Source organism: Larus michahellis, chromosome 23 (genome assembly GCF_964199755.1).
Source record: "Larus michahellis chromosome 23, bLarMic1.1, whole genome shotgun sequence".
Taxonomy (NCBI): domain Eukaryota; kingdom Metazoa; phylum Chordata; class Aves; order Charadriiformes; family Laridae; genus Larus; species Larus michahellis.
Genome location: NC_133918.1, coordinates 4362725 through 4380341, shown reverse-complemented (window position 1 = coordinate 4380341; position 17617 = coordinate 4362725). Strand labels below are relative to the sequence as shown.

General features: G+C 64.5%; 3 protein-coding genes across 9 annotated transcripts; 2 read left to right on the top strand and 1 right to left on the bottom strand.

The window, feature by feature from the left end:
• Window positions 1-75: 75 nt before the first annotated feature.
• On the top strand, window positions 76-9461 carry THOP1 (thimet oligopeptidase 1). The gene is made up of 13 exons (XM_074565863.1): window positions 76-417; window positions 935-1138; window positions 2553-2701; window positions 3197-3304; window positions 3829-3931; window positions 4086-4246; window positions 4341-4476; window positions 4577-4943; window positions 5228-5429; window positions 5536-5722; window positions 6104-6232; window positions 6544-6680; window positions 6804-9461. Exons 1-13 carry the CDS (start codon window positions 174-176, stop codon window positions 6960-6962), a joined length of 2286 nt encoding a protein of 761 aa, XP_074421964.1. The 5' UTR covers window positions 76-173; the 3' UTR covers window positions 6963-9461.
• Window positions 9462-9477: 16 nt separating this feature from the next.
• Window positions 9478-11796, bottom strand: LOC141734297 (inactive serine/threonine-protein kinase PLK5-like). Of its 4 annotated transcripts, XM_074565870.1 has the most exons (8): window positions 11406-11796; window positions 10923-11030; window positions 10593-10709; window positions 10377-10506; window positions 10212-10299; window positions 10048-10143; window positions 9773-9971; window positions 9478-9694 (listed from the first exon to the last, which is right to left on the bottom strand). In XM_074565870.1, the coding sequence occupies exons 1-8, from the start codon at window positions 11499-11501 to the stop codon at window positions 9485-9487; spliced, it is 1044 nt and encodes a 347-aa protein (XP_074421971.1). In that variant the 5' UTR covers window positions 11502-11796; the 3' UTR covers window positions 9478-9484. The 4 variants fall into 4 exon arrangements, 3 of the variants coding, with proteins under 3 accessions (XP_074421971.1, XP_074421970.1, XP_074421972.1); XM_074565869.1 differs by having other exon boundaries at window positions 10593-11030; XR_012584491.1 differs by lacking the exon at window positions 10048-10143 and having other exon boundaries at window positions 9559-9694; window positions 9773-9937; window positions 10593-11030.
• Window positions 11797-11917: 121 nt separating this feature from the next.
• ADAMTSL5 (ADAMTS like 5) lies at window positions 11918-17432 on the top strand. 4 transcript variants are annotated; one of them, XM_074565868.1, is made up of 12 exons: window positions 11918-12218; window positions 13097-13160; window positions 13247-13407; window positions 13837-13897; window positions 13995-14103; window positions 14262-14389; window positions 14471-14594; window positions 15232-15315; window positions 15944-16107; window positions 16191-16434; window positions 16714-16785; window positions 16867-17432. In XM_074565868.1, exons 1-12 carry the CDS (start codon window positions 12160-12162, stop codon window positions 17178-17180), a joined length of 1584 nt encoding a protein of 527 aa, XP_074421969.1. In that variant the 5' UTR covers window positions 11918-12159; the 3' UTR covers window positions 17181-17432. The 4 variants fall into 4 exon arrangements, with proteins under 4 accessions (XP_074421969.1, XP_074421967.1, XP_074421968.1 ...); XM_074565866.1 differs by having other exon boundaries at window positions 14262-14594; window positions 16867-17426; XM_074565867.1 differs by lacking the exon at window positions 11918-12218 and having other exon boundaries at window positions 12467-13160; window positions 16867-17426.
• Window positions 17433-17617: the final 185 nt, after the last annotated feature.

Sequence of the window (17617 nt, the reverse complement as noted above, 5' to 3'; positions counted from 1 at the left end):
GCGGGGCTGGAGGCCGGAAGCGCCGCTGTCGCCCCGCCCTGATTTCTACCATCGAGAGGGGGCGTTGCCATGGGAACGGGCGGGCTTGCGTGCTGCTCCCGGCGGGGCTCCGCTCCCCGTCCCGGTCCCGGGGCGCTGGCCCGCTGCCCCCGAGGCCGAGGGCCGGGGCAGGGATGGGGCTCCGCGTGTGCGGGCGGACGGGCCGCTGCTCCCGGCCCGGATGGAACGAAGGGAAAGGGGAGAGCGGCCCCAGTCCTCCATGCTCCCAGAATCCCTCGGCGCGGCCGCTCTCTCTGCCCTGCTCTGTGGTTGGGGCACATGCTCCGTGCGTGGGGCCGGCGCGGTCTCTTCCCGGCCTCGTCAGCAGAGCGGGGCCTCCCGCCGCCCCCGGCACCCCCGGCATGGCCCCCCCGACAGGTACCGGGCGGAGGGGGTGGGGGTGGGCAGCGAGGGGGAGCACGTGGAGGGGGGAGTTGAGGGCGAGGGGGTGGCGTGGCAGGGGGGAGATGTGAGGGGGCAGGAGGAGGGAGCCGGGGGCAGGCCCATAAAGGCTGTGCAGGGGGGGCTGTGGCCTTCTGCCGCCCCCCGTGTCACCTCTCTGCCCCCACCCCGTCACCTCTCTGCCCCACAGCTCCCGTCCCGGGCAGGGGACAACCCCCCGCCCCCCCTCCGTCATTGGGCAGAAGAATGGCGGGGAGAGACAGGGAGGGAGTCGGGTTTCCCTGAAGGGTTTCTTATGGGTAAACAGTGCCCGGAAAATCATCCGGCTGCTGATCGCCGACAGCGCCCCGCTTCCTCTGGATCCCGGTTGCTCCTCAGCAGGGTTTGTTTGCTGGGCCTCTCCATTAAGTGCTTTTATCGAGTTTTTAACTACGATCTGGATTTTTTTTCCAGCCTGTGTGGGACTGTATCTCACAGCGTGTTTCCTCCCCAGGTAACGTTGTGGATAGCCAGTCCCCCAGGCTGTTGGCAAATCAGCTGAGATGGGACCTGACAGCCGAACAGATAGAAAACATGGCTGCAGAGCTCACGGAGAGAACCAAGCTCGTGTACGACCGGGTGGGCTCCCAGGAGCAGGGCGAGGTGTCCTATGAAAACACTCTCAAGGCACTGGCAGATGTGGAAGTGGAATATACAGGTACGTAATATGAGTGGAATATATGAGCACAGGCTTTCTGGAAATCAATGTGTTGTTATTAAGATTTTGTTGGTGGTTTTTTTTGCTCTGTACTGTCATCTCCTTTTTTTTCTTCCCTTGGCTCCCTCAGCAGCACAGTGGGTCTTTTTCCACTTAATGTTTATACAGCTAGATATAAGTGCAAAGAATAGAGTAGATTTGGAACGGAAGAGCAAGTCTAAACCAAGGACGGCGCTTTGGTGGCGCCGCCGCTTTGGCAGCGGGATGGTCTGTGGGAGCAGTAGCCAGGTTTTCAAGGTTGTCTGTAGCTTTTATGTGTCAAGGTGCATTAGTGGGTACAAATGGTGCATCAGCAGAAATAGTTCAAACGATCTAAGAAACCTTCAACTCTTTTCTGACTTCCCTAAGGCAGCGGATAAATGTCTGTCCGTGTGTCTTGTTTAAACACTACTGTTGTTTTAGGGATTAATGTGTAAAGTAACATGATATGATGGCATTGTGCTGGCAAACGATGCAGGCGTCAATGTATCTCCGGCTAATTATTTACAGCAGTAGAGAGCCAAAGTCACGCAGCCCCCCTCCTGCCTCACGGCAGCTGTTAGCTGTCCTGACTGCCCGTATGGCGAGGTGTCAGGTCTGTATGAAGCAGAAGCCAGCCTGCAAACCTCTTCTTTCTTCCGTCTGGTTTCTTTTTCCTAAAATAAGAGGAAAAGCCCTTATTAAGCAGGGGTAATGTTAACTTCAGCAGAACGGTCAGCACTTTCCCTGGGCCCCAGAGGGTAGCTGCCCGCTCACCTTCTGCTGGGTGGAGAGTTCTCGTACCCGGAGGGCAGTGCTTTCCTGCTGGAGTTGTATTATGTGAGGTTTTGCAGAGATGGTGGCAGGGAATGTTCTCCCTGTTTCACTTCTAAAATGGAAATGCGTCAGGACAGAGCACGGCTGGGAGGTGTTGGCTTTTGAGGAGCATCTGCAGTAAAGGCATGTCACTTCTAGCCTGGTCCTCTAAGGAAAGGAGTCACGCAGCGGTGCTCCCCTTGTGTCTGCCAGCATAGAAGTCCTGTGATTCGTGAAACTGTTGATACCGGCTACAGCTGGGGCGAAGGCCTTGAGATCTCACAGGCATGAAATTTGTGCGAGCTTTGTGAGAAAGATGGCTTGTAGTGGGAAATCAATGAACAGATGTGCTCGGCAGCGAGGAAAGGGTGAACGGGCACTGCTCCGAGAGGACAGCTCTGGGTTTGTCTGACGGCAGCAGCTTGCCTTGCTCTTCCTTTGTGTGGGCGGGCAGGTCAGGCTCTGGGGCCGTCAAACTGGCTCCCAATTAACACAGGCTCTCTGTGTGCGCTCCCACTCACGAGCAGTTCTGGGACATGAAGCCATTGCCTTCGCCGTCATCCCTCTTCTGTCTTTCCAGTCCATCGGAACATGCTGGACTTCCCCCAGCACGTCTCTCCTTGCAAAGACATCCGTGCGGCGAGCACCGAGGCTGACAAGAAGCTCTCGGAGTTCGACGTGGAGATGAGCATGAGGCAGGACGTGTACCAGAGGATCGTCTGGCTCCAGGTGTGTGCTTGGGAGGATGTGTTGTCAGCGATGCACCCAAGCCGGGCAGTGAAACCTCCTGGAATTACAACAAACCCCTTTCCCTTGTCCCAGAACTTAGAAGTGAATGATACTGAGTCAGGTCAGGAACTGAATTGCTGTGTGATCATGGCAGAATGGTCCAGCTGTTAGTGAGAGTTGGGGATTTGGGGTTTGAGGGCTCTGTGCCCCCTCAGGGCCTCAATTATCCCTTTGGTAAGATGACATTAGTAAACCCAGCCTGCCTCACGTGGGGAAGGGGCTGGGTAATGCTCTAAAAAGTGCTGTACTACGGCATAAAGGTGACATGTTTAAAGCAATCTGGCAAGAAGTAATGCACCAAACCGAAGCCTTGTGGCGTGTTTCCATCTGCTTCTGGGTCACTGGTGTTACAATAACCCATAACTCCTCCTAGGAACCAACTTTCTGCAGCACCTGATCCTGTGGTTCCCTGCGCTCATGGGTTTTGTTTTACAGGAGAAAGCAGAGAGCGCTTCACTGAAGCCTGAAGCAAAGAGATATCTAGAGAGGCTGATCAAATTGGGTAAAAGAAACGGTCTCCATCTCCCTGAGGAAACGCAGGAGGTGAGATCACACAGCTTAAAGTAAGCACACGTAAAGGAGGTGCGCAGGGCTAACGGGACAGCGTAGGGTTAGAGCAGAGGACTGAGGCTCAGACTCTTGAATTTTGCCCCTGATTTGCGTGGCCTCGGGCGTGTTGGGTGATGTCTTCGTGCCCCTCTTTTTCCTCCCCGTTAGAGTGGCTCAGGGAAGGAGCTGGAAGCTGGGTTAAAAATAGAAGAGAAGGTGAAATGAAATAAGGGTAGGGGAGGTTGTTGCTTAAACACCTGCAGCTCCTGAGCTGGCAGGAGGCAGTTGGGACCTTGCTGAGGTGGCTGCTTTCCTACCAGGTGTGATCAAAGGGAGCCTGTTCTAGGCTGAGAGCTCAGCGCTTGCATGCAATTAATTCTGCTGCGTTGCGTTTGAATAAAAGCCAAGTGCAGACTGCTGGGCAGCTCGGCAGGCAGGCTGCTGGCTGGAGATGGTGAACGGTGCTGTTTGACTTCCCCCTTTGGACTGACTTTTCTCTGTTCTTCTGTATTTTAAAGAAAATCAAAGCTATTAAGAAAAAGCTGAGTGTCCTTTGCATAGACTTCAACAAGAATCTCAACGAAGACACCACCTACTTGCCCTTCTCGAAGGAGGAACTAGGTATGGAGCGCTTGGGCTTATTTCTCTGCTGCTGTGGCCGAGTGCCTGTATTCCTCTGGCTAAGGAGCAAGAGGCTGTTCCTGTGCTCAGTCCCAGGGCTGGTGTTTCTGGAGACGCCTGGGCTCTCCATCACTCCTGTCTGCTCTTTTCTCAGGGGGGCTCCCTGAGGATTTCCTGAACTCCCTGGAGAAGACAGAGGATGGCAAGCTGAAAGTCACCTTGAAATACCCGCACTATTTCCCTCTCCTGAAGAAGTGCTATGTGCCTGAGACGAGGAGGAAGGTGGAGGAAATGTTCAACTCCAGGTGCAAAGAGGTAGGTGGGCCTTGCTGCTTGGCAGCAGGGCCAGACGGGATGCCAGGCCAGGTCCAGGAACCCACTTCACTCTTTGTCTGACTCTATCTTGCAGGAGAATTGCTTGATCCTCAAGGAGCTGGTGGACTTGCGGGCTCAGAAAGCCAGTCTGCTGGGCTTCAACACGCACGCGGACTTTGTGCTGGAGATGAACATGGCTAAAAGCAGCACGACAGTGGCTACGTTCCTGGGTACGGCACGTGGCTATGGAGGGGAACAGCAGGGACACGCTGGGCTGGGTGTGCTGCTCTCAGCCCCAGGCACTAACCCTGCCTGCTGTGGTTTTCCTAGATGAGCTGGCCCAGAAGCTGAAACCTCTTGGGGAGAAGGAACGGGCTGTGATCCTGGACCTGAAAAAGAAGGAGTGCGAGAAGCGTGGCCTGGAGTTTGATAACCGTATCAATGCCTGGGACATGCGCTATTACATGAACCAGGTGGAGGAGACCAAGTACAGCGTGGACCAGAATCTGCTGAAGGAGTACTTCCCCATGCAGGTGGTCACCACAGGCCTGCTGGCCATTTACCAGGAGCTGCTGGGACTCACCTTCCATCTGGAAGAGAAGGCTCAGGTCTGGCACGAGGATGTCCAGCTCTACACGGTGAAGGACACCTCCTCCGGGGAGACCATTGGGAAATTCTACCTGGACCTGTACCCACGGTGAGGCCTTGGGCAGGGTGAAGCGAGGCAGGAGGGCTGGGGCAGTGGGAGCGGTGCCTGCCGCGCGTTTTGGGGAAGGGGAGAGGCTGTCCCGCTCCCAGACGTGTGTCTGTGTGGAGGGAGCGGCGTGTACTCAGGCAGGGCTGTCCCAGGAGCATGGGGCTGGTGTGAATCACAGTGTCCCCAGGAGCCTCTGCTCTGAGCAGGACCACGGTGCCCTGCGTGGTGGCTCCTGGCTGGCGGTGGGGAAGGATCTGTGTAACAGTCTCCTTTTCTTGACTTAGGGAAGGGAAATACGGGCACGCAGCCTGCTTCGGCCTGCAGCCAGGCTGCCTCTTGCCAGACTCCAGCCGGCAGATCTCGGTGGCTGCCATGGTGGCCAATTTCACCAAGCCCACACCGGATGCACCTTCCTTGCTGCAGCACGATGAGGTGGAAACCTACTTCCACGAATTTGGGCATGTTATGCACCAGTTGTGCTCTCAGGTGAGGCCTGGCTGGGCTGGCAGAGGGTTGGTTTGTTACCTTTTCCCCGTTGTGCCCCTCTGTGGGGTTAAATGATGCCCCACTCTGAGCTTGCCGTGTCTCCTAGGCGGAGTTCGCCATGTTCAGTGGGACGCATGTGGAGAGGGACTTTGTCGAGGCACCGTCGCAGATGCTGGAGAACTGGGTGTGGGAGAAGGAGCCGCTGCTGCGCATGTCCAGGCACTACAAAACTGGAAGCCCCATCCCTGATGAGCTGTTGGAGAAGCTCATTAAATCCCGACAGGCAAACACAGGTGGGTCTCTGCAGAGGGAAGTGGGAGCCGGCAAAGAGGGGCTGGAGGGGAACGGGGGGTCTGTGCCGTCCCCAGCAAGGGCAGAGCCTCGCCGTGGTGTCCCCTGTGCGTGGGGAAGGGGACCCTTAATGACGAGCAAGGGTGGTGTGACAGGCGGTGCGGCGGGCTGGGTGGTGTCACCGTGAGAAGGGGTGCTGGGGAAGGCAGAGATTATCTGCAGGCAGGGAACGCAGCTTAGGCCTGAGTGGGTGCTGCTGAACGGGTCTGTTTGGGGAAGCAGGTCAGAAGCTGGGTGTGGGGAGAACTGTGGGAGCCCCCAAGCCTCGGAGACGCTCCTGCCTGCAGGCAGGAACTCAGTTTGCCTCTTCCTTCTGGGAACAGGGCTCTTCAACCTGCGTCAGATCGTCCTGGCCAAGGTGGACCAGGCGCTGCACACCCAGATGAAGGCCGACCCCGTGGAGGTGTTTGCCCGGCTGTGTGAAGAGGTGCTGGGCGTCCCTGCCACCCCAGGTACCCAGGGGCTCGGGGTCCCGCTCTCGCTGTCTCTCTGGGCCTGGCCTGCAAGCTTGGCTCAGCAGGTTCTTTTCAAGGCTGGGGCTTCAGGCTGGCTCAATGGGGACAGTTTTTGCTGGCTCCAGGAAAAGCAGGGCTGAAACCATACAAAAATAACTGGAAAGTTCTTCCCTATTTCCCCTGGGTTTGCGAACAAGCTGACCCAGGGCCTGCTCTGACATATTTACAGCTCAGAGGGGTTTTTCTGTGCTTTGCGTAGTTCCAGCTGCCTTTCCCGTTAACGCCCCTTCCCTTCCTTTGCCGCAAAGGTACAAACATGCCCGCTACGTTTGGCCACTTGGCTGGAGGCTACGATGCCCAGTACTACGGCTACCTCTGGAGCGAAGTGTACTCCATGGATATGTTCCACACACGCTTCAAGCAGGAGGGGATCATGAACTGTAAGGTAGGGAGGACGTCCTGTGCCACCGGGCTCTCGGCGTGCGGCAGGAGCTGCCTCCCCTGCCGGAGGCAGCAGGAGATGTCAGCGGGAGGGCAGGTGTGTACCCCCGTCCCTCTCTCCTCGCAGGTGGGCATGGATTACAGGAATTGCATCCTGCATCCTGGAGGTTCTCTGGATGCCTGCGACATGTTGAGGAAGTTCTTGGGCCGCGAGCCCAAGCAGGACGCCTTCCTGGCCAGCAAAGGACTGAAGGTAGAGAGCAACTCGCTGCCTTTGGCCTGCTGAGAAACTGCTCCAGCCCGTTTGAGTCAAGCCAGCTCCTTTGTCTACGCACCAGTCCTCTCAGGCCGAGCAATACCCGGTACTTCTGTCACCAAACGCATCCTGGGCCAGCCCCTGCCTGGAGCTGTTCCTCCAGGATCCTGCTCCGAGCTCACCCTGGGCTTCAGGAGCCGGGTTCAGCCCTGGTCCAGGGCTCTGCGGTGACAGCTCTGCAAAAGGGAGTTGCATTGCCTTTGTCACCCCCCGCGAAGGGGATGGGGCGGTCGGTAGCCCACACAAATTGGCTGAACTTTGAACCTGATTTCTGCACGAGGGTGAGTTTCGGCCTCATTTATAGCTGGGGAGGGGGGCGAGAGGAGTTACCAAACTTGAATCATCGTTTTAAAATCCCTTCTTTTTAAGAAATGAGACTTCCCACCGGGCTTGGCTTGTTTTGTGCCCCGGGGCAGGCTTAACTGTTCAGAGCATGAAACAAGCGGCCTGAGAAGCTGCGCTGGGAGTCGTGCTCTCCCTCTCTTTGGCTCTCCCTCTCTTTGGGCAGCTGGCGGCTGTGGAATAAAGATGGGGAGATCCCAGAGCTTAAAAACTATTGGATTTACTGGAACGTCCTGCCCTGAGCCCCTCAGACATTCCTGCCAGGGCAGCAGCCCTGGAAGGGGGGCAGAGATGGCCGGTACAGATATTCCCAGAACAGGGGGTCTGGGGAGCGTGGCCTGGCCCCCCCACGCTGCCAGGCGTCCTCGGGAGGTCCTACCGTCCCCCAGGCCGTATCGGAGCTGCCGGGACCCCGCGCCGGGGGCCATGTTAGGGCAGCTGATGCCTTTTGGGCTGAGGTCGTGACAGCAGAGGGGTGTGTTGCTATTGCTGTCACCTCTAAGCCAGGGTGGGACAGGGGAGGGCTGTGGAAAAAAAAAAAAAAAAAAAAAAAAAAGGCGTATAGCTTCAAACAACACGGATGCTGGGGATAAAAATATCAAGTGGGCTTTGTGCCAGGCCTTGAGCGGCCGGGCTCTGGGTGCGGCGCCGAGCTGGGGGACATCAGCCAGGCCTGTGCCCAGTCTTGGGATCAGCCGGGCTGTGCCACCTGCCCCCCCCCAGCTGTCACCCTGTCCCCAAGAACCCTAAAACTGGTGCCCGCGTGGCATGGTGTGCTTCCCTCTGCTCTCTGCAGGGCTGTTCCTCCTTGGCACGGCTGTGCCCAGGAGGGCAGCTCTGCCCAGGGGTTCAGGGCGGTGGGTCGGAGCTGCCAGGAGAGAGCGCTGACCCCAGGGGCAAAGGCTGATTTCTGGTTTGGCTCACGTAGGAATCGCGCGTGGCCTGGGAAAGGTTTTAAAGCAGCCGGCGTGCAGGGCAGGCGCAAGGTTGGCTGCTTCCCTGGTAGCGGAGGGGAGACGAGGGCCTCGGAGGGGAGCTGTGAGCTCCCGCCGGCGTGAGGGATTTGTGGCAACGGGGCAACTGAGGGCAGATCTCCTTTTCTTGTGTCCCACCTCCAGCCTTGGGTCACCGTGTGACACCATTTGAGGGCTGTGGAATTGGTCCCCGCAGCTCTTTGGCGGTCTGGGCACACGGAGGGTGCCGGTGAGAGGCCGAGGGCCTGCGCTCGCATCCACCGTCCCGGCCAGGGCCACGTGTGGGAGCTGCCGTCCCTCCCCAGGGGCTCCCCCCCAGCTCCCTCCCCGCCTGGGCTCTTCCCTTTGCTTCTCCTCTCGTCTGGGCCGCGTCACCCCAGCGGCTCTGGCTTCCTTCCCCGCCACGGCTGATGCGAGCGTTGGGGCGAGCTTTCTTCCAAGTGCAGACAAAGTCATTGCTGTCACCTCCCTCCCCCAGACCCCCCTGGTGACACGGGAAGGCTGGTGACACCCTCCCTCACCAGTCCCCTCTTGCGCTGACAATGTGGACGGGTCTGTAAGCAGCGAAGTGGCTCCTTGGTGCTTTCTGGGGCCACATTGAGCATCTTGTCTTTGTCCCCACCCTCTGTTTTAGGCATAGGCGAGTGTCCGGGTGCCGGGCGCTCCCGAGTTGACGCTGTGGGTGTTTTAAGTGTCATGTTTTACTGAGCTTTCAGCGTTTTCTTTCAGACCTCTTCCCTCGAGGGAGAGAACTGAAACTGAACAGGGAAATCGCGCACTTTCCTCCCTCCTTCCCAGGCCACAAATAACCCCATCCCTCTCTCCAGTAACCCCTGCTGCTGGCGGTGCGGTGAGAGGTGCTACCCAAGGCAGGCGGGGGGTCCTGACGCCTCTCCCGGTCCACGGGTGATCCCCAGGAGCAACACCGGGCACCGGCACCTTCTCCCCCAGCTCCTCGTCCCCATCCCGTCCCAGGCTGGCGGGGAAGAGAGGTCCCTTTCAGGTTTAGGGTTTAGGTTTTTTTTCTGTTAACCTTCTCCTAAGGGCAAACTGGTGTGTGTGCGCCGTTCGTAATGGTCACGTCCCACCCCGCTTGTTTCAATGACTGGATTTTAGACGGTTCCTAGCACTAATAAAGGTTTTCCTAAGCGGATGTTTGCGTGGCTCAGGTCCTGCTCAGGAAGCTGCTCCTTTGCCGGGGCCGGGGTGGGGGGGAGATGGCTGTCCTCCGAGGTGGCAGGGTGCTGAGTCCCGGTGCTCCCGGCACGGCCACCCCCTCACCAGCGCCACGGCAGCCCCCCGCACCAGTCTGCACAGTGGGTCCTGCCCCACGAAGATGGGCACCGAGCGGCAGGCGTGGGGGGGCAGCCTGTCAGGCGTGAAGCCCTGAGGAGCGAGAGGCAGTGACCCACTGTGTCCCCCTGTGTCCCTGTGGGCTGTCCCCCGCCCCCGCCGGCCCCGCACCTGGGTGAAGAAGCCGTGGTCCAGCACGTCCCGCAGGCTGGGCCGTGCCGCGGGCTCGGGGGCTAGCAGGCGGGCGATGAGAGCCCGGGCGCGGGGCGAGAGGTGGGGGGACAGCGGGTACCGCGCTGCCCGGATGCACTGGTACAGCTCCTGCCGGTGAGCCGCCTCGAACGGGGGGCTGCCCGTCAGCGCCGCATACCTGGGGGGGGTTCGGCTGCTCAGCGGGGCCGGGAGCACCCCCCGCCCTCCTTCCCTCCCTCCAGGTCCCCACTTACATGGCGCAGCCGAGAGCCCAGATGTCCGAGGGTACCCCATGGCCCTTACGGTCCAAAACCTCCGGGGCCAGGTAGCCCGGGGTCCCACAGATCGCCCTGGGGAGATCGGCAGGGTGACCCCCAGCCCCGCAGCCCCCCCGGGCAGCGCTGCAGCCCCAACTCACCCCCAGCGCCGGCTGGCCGGAGCCTCCTGCCGTGCTAGCCCCAGATCCCCGATCTTCACCTGCATCTCCTCGGTCACCAAGAAGTTACCTGTGGAGGGAGATGAGCCGGAGCGGGGCTGGCGCGGTCACCTCGCCCTCCCGCCTCCCTGGCTCTGCCCCACGCACTCGGTTTGAGGTCCCGGTGGACGACGCCGTGTCCGTGGAGGTAGCGCAGCCCCGAGATGATCTGCCGCAGGTAGTACCGCACCTCCGGCTCCGTCAGCCTCCCCCGCGCCCGCAGGATGTCGGCGAGGGACTGGGGACGGAGCGAGGCACCAGCTCGGGGCCCGGCGAAGCCCCAGCAGCAGGGCGCTCCGTTTTGGGGTACCGGCGCTCACTCACCCTCCGGCTGCAGTACTCCAGCAGCAGGTAGACGTGGCTGCGGTCGGCGAAGTGCCCATGGAGGCGGACGATGTGCCGGTGGCGCAGGCGGCCGTGCAGCTCCCGCTCCCGCTCCACCTGCATCGGCGTGAGCCTGGCAGCCCCCCCGGCCCCAGTACCCCCTGCATCTGGGGACCCCCAGCACATACCCTCGGGGAGACGGGGATGGGAACCCACCCAGCGACCCGGGAAGGAGGGAGAAGGGGCAAGGGCTGTGGGGCTCTGTGGGGTCCCTGTGGGCATTGCCCCCCGCCCCTCCCTGGGGACTTTCTGTGTGTCCCCCAGACTCACCCTCTCCCTGATGCCCACCGTGGCCAGCCGGGCTCGGGGGATAGCCTTCGCCGCGTAGACCCTGCCGCTGGCCACCTCCGTCACCTGGTAGCAGCGCGCAAAGGCACCCTGGGAGGATGGTCCCACAGCAATGAGCAGTGTGGCACCCTGGGGCGAGAGGCCGCCGCGGAAGGGGGTCCCGGGTGTCGGGGTGCCCGGCCACATGCTCTTCCCAGGGGCCAAGGGGCCCAGGGGACCCGGTTGGCGCTGGCCCCAGCGCTGGCTCTGCTCTGGCTCGGTCCCAACATCTCCCCGCTGCCTCAGTTTCCCCTTCCCCAGAGGCGATGCGGTGGGTACCCCTCAGAGCGGGACACCTCGGGGACCCCCTGCAGCCCCATGGGGTGCGGGTGTGTGATGTTGCCGGGCTGCCCCGCGGGGAGGGGGTGCTGGCTGGGGGGAGGGGCTGTCTGGGGGCTGCAGGGATGGGGGCAATGGGGGATTTACCTCTCCCAGGAGCCGTCCCCGCTTGTAGAGCATCCCGCTACCCGCATCCTCGATGTACCATCCGGGGAGCTCGTCCCCTGCGCCACCCCCGGGCATCCTCCGGGCTCTGCTCCTCGGAGGGGACACCCCAGGGGACACCCCCACACCGTAACCCCTTCATCTCCGGGCTGGGGGTGCCTGGGGCTGCCCTACGGGGGGGACTTAATGGTGCTGGGTGTGAGGGGCACAGCTGGGGGGGCGGGGGCGGCACCCCAAGCTCCCCCCAGCACATTCCACTGCATCTACCGATCACTGAGCGGGGACCCCCACTGCGACCCCCCACGGGATGCCCAGCATCAGGGGGGACCAGGAGGGTCCTGGATCAGGATGAGATGGGGTGGGGGGGTTTCTGTTTGCCCTTTCCCCTGTACAGCTGGGGCTGGTGGGGTCCGGGGGGGGGGGGGCGCAGATGCTGCTCCGCAGCATCTGCGCCCCCCCCCCCCCGGACCCCACCAGCCCCCCTCGACCGCCGGAGCTCCGGGCCCCGAAGGGTTAACGGGCGGCCGGGGAGGGCTGGGCGCACCTTTGGGGCTGGATATTAATAACGCGGCGGGGAGGGACGGGAGGCGAGCGGGAGGGGTGTGGGGGGGGAGCCTCGCCCGGCCCCCCCGGAGCTGCGCAGGCGATGCCCGATCGTCCCGGGTCCCCCCTTCCCGCCGACACCGGGACTCCGGGCCGGGACTGAACCGCCGGGACTCCCCGGACGAAGGGCGGCATGGCCGGTTGGAGGTGTCGGGGCGGCCCGGTCCCCCGCGGGGAACCCCACGGTACAGGGTAAGGTCCCGATTTCTCCTTAACCCCTCGCGGACCCCCAAGACACCCCCCTCTACACCCCGCCGGGGATCAGCTCCGCTCCTGCGGGGAAACTGAGGCACGGGGAGCCCGCCCCCCTCCACCCCCCCCGGCCGCCAGCGGGGTTTGGGCATCACCCCACCATCGCCGGGCTCCGGCTCCCCCTCCGCAGGGCGGCACCGCGACCCTTCCCCCCGCTTCCCCCGCCATCCCCTGCCCCTCCGGGGGAACTGAGGCGTCCGGGGCTGCGGGCGGCCACTCGCGATCCCCCGCTCCCCGTGGAAGCGGCGCGGCGGGAGGAAACGGGGATTCCCCGACGCGGGGCTGGGACCCCGGCACCCCCCCTGCCCCCCCGGGCTGGGGGCGTTGGGGTGCTCCAGGGTCAGGCGCTTTGGGACACCCCCCGCCCCACCCCCCCCGCCCCGCTGCCCCCCATCCTGCTCGCCCCATGGCGGGGCCGGATCCGGCGGAGGGAGCGACACGGCGTCCCGGCCCCCGCCGCGCAGGTCTGGTCCTGTCCCGGCAGGCAGCGAGCCCGGCCCGGCTCCCCGCCGCGGGGCCCGGGGGGGGGCGGCGGGGCCGGGGTGTGTGTGTGTGGCGGGCGGGGGGGACGGCGGGACCGTGTCCCGTGCCCGCAGCCGCCCGGGCACATGTGCGGGACGCGGCGTCGCCCGCTCGCCTGCGCCCACCCGCGCCGGACCCCGCGTCCCCAGCGGCGGCGGGGACACTCGTCTTGTCCCCGGCTCCCCTCCTTCCCCCTGGCCGGGGTCCCCGTGGGGTGCACATGTTGGGATGGGGGGCACCCCACTGCCAGCCTCCCCCCCCCGCCCCGGTCCCTCAAGGGCTCTCTGCTCCCGCAGGCACCGCTGGCGGCTGCTGCTCCTGGCCTGGCTCAGCCTGGGCTGCGGTGTCGGCACGGCGCAGGTGAGGGGTTTCGGGGTGCGCGGGGCGAACCCCTGGGCTGCTCCAGCCCGACCCCCCGGTGCTGACCGTCACCTTCCTCCACGCAGGACCCAGCCCTGGGGACGCCTGTGTGGGTCCCCGAGCCCCCAGTCCCTGCTCGGCCCCGCCGGCAGCCGGCCCGGGGGACCTGGGGGCCCTGGGGACCCTGGAGCTCCTGCTCCAGCTCCTGCGGGGACGGCGTCGCCCTCCGCACCCGGAGGTGCCTGCGGTGAGTGGGGGACAGGGCAGCATGGCCCCCCCCCGGGGCGTCCCCGCTCCCCTACACCCCCCGCAGCACCCAAATCCCGCAGCACAGCTCTGCCACCGCTCCCCCACGTGTCCCCGCAGGCCCTCGGCACCACATTACGCCCTGGCCAAATTTCAGCCTGATTTCGGAGGAGGGGGGGGCAGGGGGAGCTGGACCCTGCTGCCCCCATCCTGGGGTGCAGCTCCGGCAGGATGCAGCCCCACGTGGGACATCGTGGTCCCCTGTCCTGCTCCCCCGTGGGGGTGCATCACTCCCAGCGCGGCTGCAGCTCGGTGGCTCCATGTCCCAGCCCCGAAGATGGGGCAGGTCCCCGTGGGGGACGCAGGGTGCAGGCGGGGGTGCTCGGGGGGGCTGCGCCCCGGCCTCCCCGCGCTGACGCTGTGGCCGTAGGTTCACTGAGGAGGACCTGTGCACGGGCGAGCCGCGGCAGTACCGGCTCTGCCAGCTCCAGGTGAGCGTGCGAGGGCCACGGCATGGCCAGTCCCGGTCCCCATCCCACGGGATTCCATCTTCCCGGTCCCCTGGGCTCCATCCTGCCGCTCCCGCAGGGCTGCCCCGGCGGCTCGGTGCCCTTCCGTGCCATGCAGTGCTCCCTCTACGACAACAAGCCCGTCCTGGGCACGCCGGCGCGGTACCGCTGGGTGCCCTTCCATGGAGGTGAGTCCTGGGGTGGCAGGCGGCATCACTGGGGGGCTGACCGGGGGCCATCGCTGCCACTGGCGTCACCCCCTTCCCTTCCCTTCCCTTCCCTTCCCTTCCCTTCCCTTCCCTTCCCTTCCCTTCCCTTCCCTTCCCTTCCCGGCGGGCTCCGGCAGCCCCCAACGTCTGCGACCTCAACTGCCTGGCCGAGGGGCACAACTTCTACTACACCTTCGGCCGGGTGCTGGACGGCACCCGCTGCGGCCCCGGCTCCCCGGACTTCTGCATCAGCGGGCGCTGCCTGGTGGGTGCACGTGGGGCCGGGACCCCCAGGACCCCCATCTCTGAGCCCCCCCACCTGAGGCCGCGTCTCGGCTCCCCGCAGAGCGTGGGCTGCGACGGGATCCTGGGCTCGGGCGCGCGGCCCGACGCCTGCGGCCAGTGCGGCGGCGGCCACGACACGTGTCTCTTCGTGCACCGGCTCTTCCAGGGCGCGGACCCCTCCTCCGGTGAATGAACCATTGCCCCGGCCCCCTCCATGGGTGAATGCTTTGGCTCTTGGCTCCCCTGTCCTCCCATCCCCCGTCTGTGTCCCCAAGGCATCGCCTGGGTCCCCTGTCACCCTGTCCCCTCTCCATCTGCCCCATCGCCACCAGGGCATTATCCCTGAACCCCCAACACGCGGGGACAGGGACAGTGGGATGGGAGGGGACCCCTTACTGGGGATATTTTGCCTTGTTGCAGAGGGTATCGCTCCTCTGGGGGCTGGGTGGGGGGGTCGCTGGGGCACCAATGGGGTCCCCAGGGGTTTTCAGGGGTCTCTGGGGGCACCCAGGGTCCTTGTGTCCATTTCCAGTGTCCATGGGTCGTCTGGCCGTGCTGGGGGGATGATGATGCCTGTGAGGGCAGACAGCCCTGGATGGCACCCCGGGGCCCCCCAGGGCCATCGCTGGGTGCCCTGGATGTCCCAGCGCGTGGGACCCGGCTGGGTTAATGCTGCTGGTGCCTGGGACGGGGCTGGGGCTGCCCCAGACCCAGAGCTCCTCTGTGCCCGGTCCCCTCCTGCCCCAGCCCCGTCCCCCCCATCCCTGGGCTGTCCCCTCGAGCCGTGCCCCAGCTCTGCCCTGACTCTGCCCCCCCCAGCAGGTTATTTTGGGTACATGAACGTGACCAAGATCCCAGCTGGGGCCACCCAGATCAAGGTGACGGACAAGAGCCGCAACTACCTCGGTAGGACGCGTCCTGTCTCCATCCCAGTCAGTCCCAGTCCATTCCAGTCCGTCCTGGCTGGTGCCACCCATGGGTGCAGGCAGGGCAGGGGGTGGCCGTGCCGTGCGGTGCCGTGCCGTGCCGTGCCGGTTCCCCCGCTCGGATGCTCTTTCGAGCATCGCGGGTTCAGTGAACTCTCGGGCGCTTGGGGCATTTTTCCAGAGGCCGCGGCCGTGGGTTTTGGGAAGGGCTGAGCTGGAACGGGGCCAGCCCAGCCACTGCGGGACCAGGACCGGGACCCCCATCCCCAAACCCGCCCCCCCCCCCCCTCCAGTCCCCCTCCCGATGCACTCGGGGCCCCGTCCCCCACTGGGACCGGGGCTCGCCAGTGGTGGTGGTGGGGGGGGGGGGGTTTGCACGCCAGGGTTTGGCGCCGGCTTGGGACCGAAGCCAAGTTCTTACAAGAAAGCAGATTTCTCCCGAGCCCCGACCAGCAGCTCTCCCAGCCCACGCTGCCCTCCCCGCTCGGGGAGAGGCCTCCGGTGGGGACCCAGGCATCTGGGGCTGCCCCCCACCCCCAGCCCAGCCTGGCGCGGGGGGTCCCGGGGACCGTGTGGTGCTCGGCCCCCAGACACGCTCCCTCCCGTAGCCCTGATGACGAGTGATGGGCGCTACGTGCTCAATGGGGACTGGTCCATCGCTTGGCCGGGGCCGTACGAGGTGGCCGGCACCCGGCTGCAATACTCCCGGGCTCCCGACGGCACCGAGAGCCTGGAGGCGCCCGGACCCACCGACGAGGATCTGCACGTTATGGTGAGGGTGGGGGCGGCGCGGGGATGGGGAGAGTCGGCCCCTGGCCCCCATCGGTCCCCTTAGCTCTGCCCCTGCCCGCGCAGGTCCTGCTGCAGGAGCCCAACCCCGGCATTGAGTACGAGTTCTGGCTGCCCCGCGGGCACCCCCAGCCCAGCCGCGGCGACGCCAGCCCCCTCCGGCAGCCCCAGCCCCGGGGGGCTGGCAGCCCCCCGCCCCAGGAGCTGCCGGTCACCCCGGTCCCCATGCTGCCGTCCCAGCCCAGGGGCTCTGCTGTGGAGCCGCCACCGAGGAGCCCCCCTGGCCGGAGCGGGGCCGGGGCTGCCGCAGGTGCCTGCTCCCCCGTGGGGGTCCTCACAGCCCCCCACACCCCCGGCATCTCTGTTGTGGGAAGGGTCCTGGGGAACCCCAGAGCTTCGCTGTGAGATGGGGACCCTAAAAAAGTTCCCCCTGACTTAACCCTCCCCAGGACCCTCATGAGCTCAGTGTGTCCCCTCTCTCCTTATGGGGTGCAGACCCCCAATGAACCCTCCCCCCACTGCAGGAGGGGGTTTTGGGGGTGCCATGTCCCCTCTCCCCCCTAAACTGCTGCAGTTTTGCCCCCCGCAGGGCGATGCGGGAGGTGCCGCCCGGCCAAGGGACGCTCCCAGCGCGTCCGGCACTTCTGCCAGAGCGACTTCGGTGAGCACCGGGGGTGGGAAGGGGCTCGGGGCGATGCCGGGGGATGTGCCTGGCTCAGGATGCCCTGTGCTCGCCCCACAGTCTTCCAGGGCCGGATCCTGGCACGGCGCTTTGTGGGGCAGGAGACGCGCTACGAGGTGGAAGTGAAAACGCCGTACCGCCACCGCTTCCCGCTGGTGGCCCGGGAGTACCTGTGGGTGCCCAACACCTGCGGCTGCCCCCCGCTCCGGGAGGGCGGAGAGTACCTGCTCATGGCGCGGCGACACGTCAACTACGAGCGCACGCTCAACCGCATCCTGCTGCAGGACGACGGCTACGCCCGGCCATGGACGCCCCGTGAGGACCGCCTGGTGCGGGAGGCGGCCCGGCATTGCCCCCAGCCCCGGCCGCCCTGAGCCCCCCCCGGCTCCATCGCCTGGGGAGGGGGCAGCCGGCGGGACTCCGAGGGCTGGAAACGCTCCTGCCGTGCACCGAGCCCTTTCCATGGCCGTGGAAGGGCCGGGGTCTGCAGGGACCCCCGTTCCGCCCTCCGCCATGTGGGGCATGTCGCCGTCCTTGGGGTTGATTTGGCTGCGGGGAGCTGGGCGGGGGGGTGGAGGAGGGAGGTAATTTATTTTTTTGCAGAAAATAAACCCTTATATCACCTCGCTCGCCGTGTGCCCCTTCCTGGCCCTCCCCACCCCGGGGTGCCCGTGTGGGGGTCCCCTCCCGCGTCCCCGTGCTGAGCCCCCGGAGCAATGCCCCTGCCCAGCAGCGTGTCCCTGTCCCCGAGATGGACACGCGCCAGCCGCTGCCTTTCGAGGTCGGGGACCCGCCGCTTATCTCTCTTCCG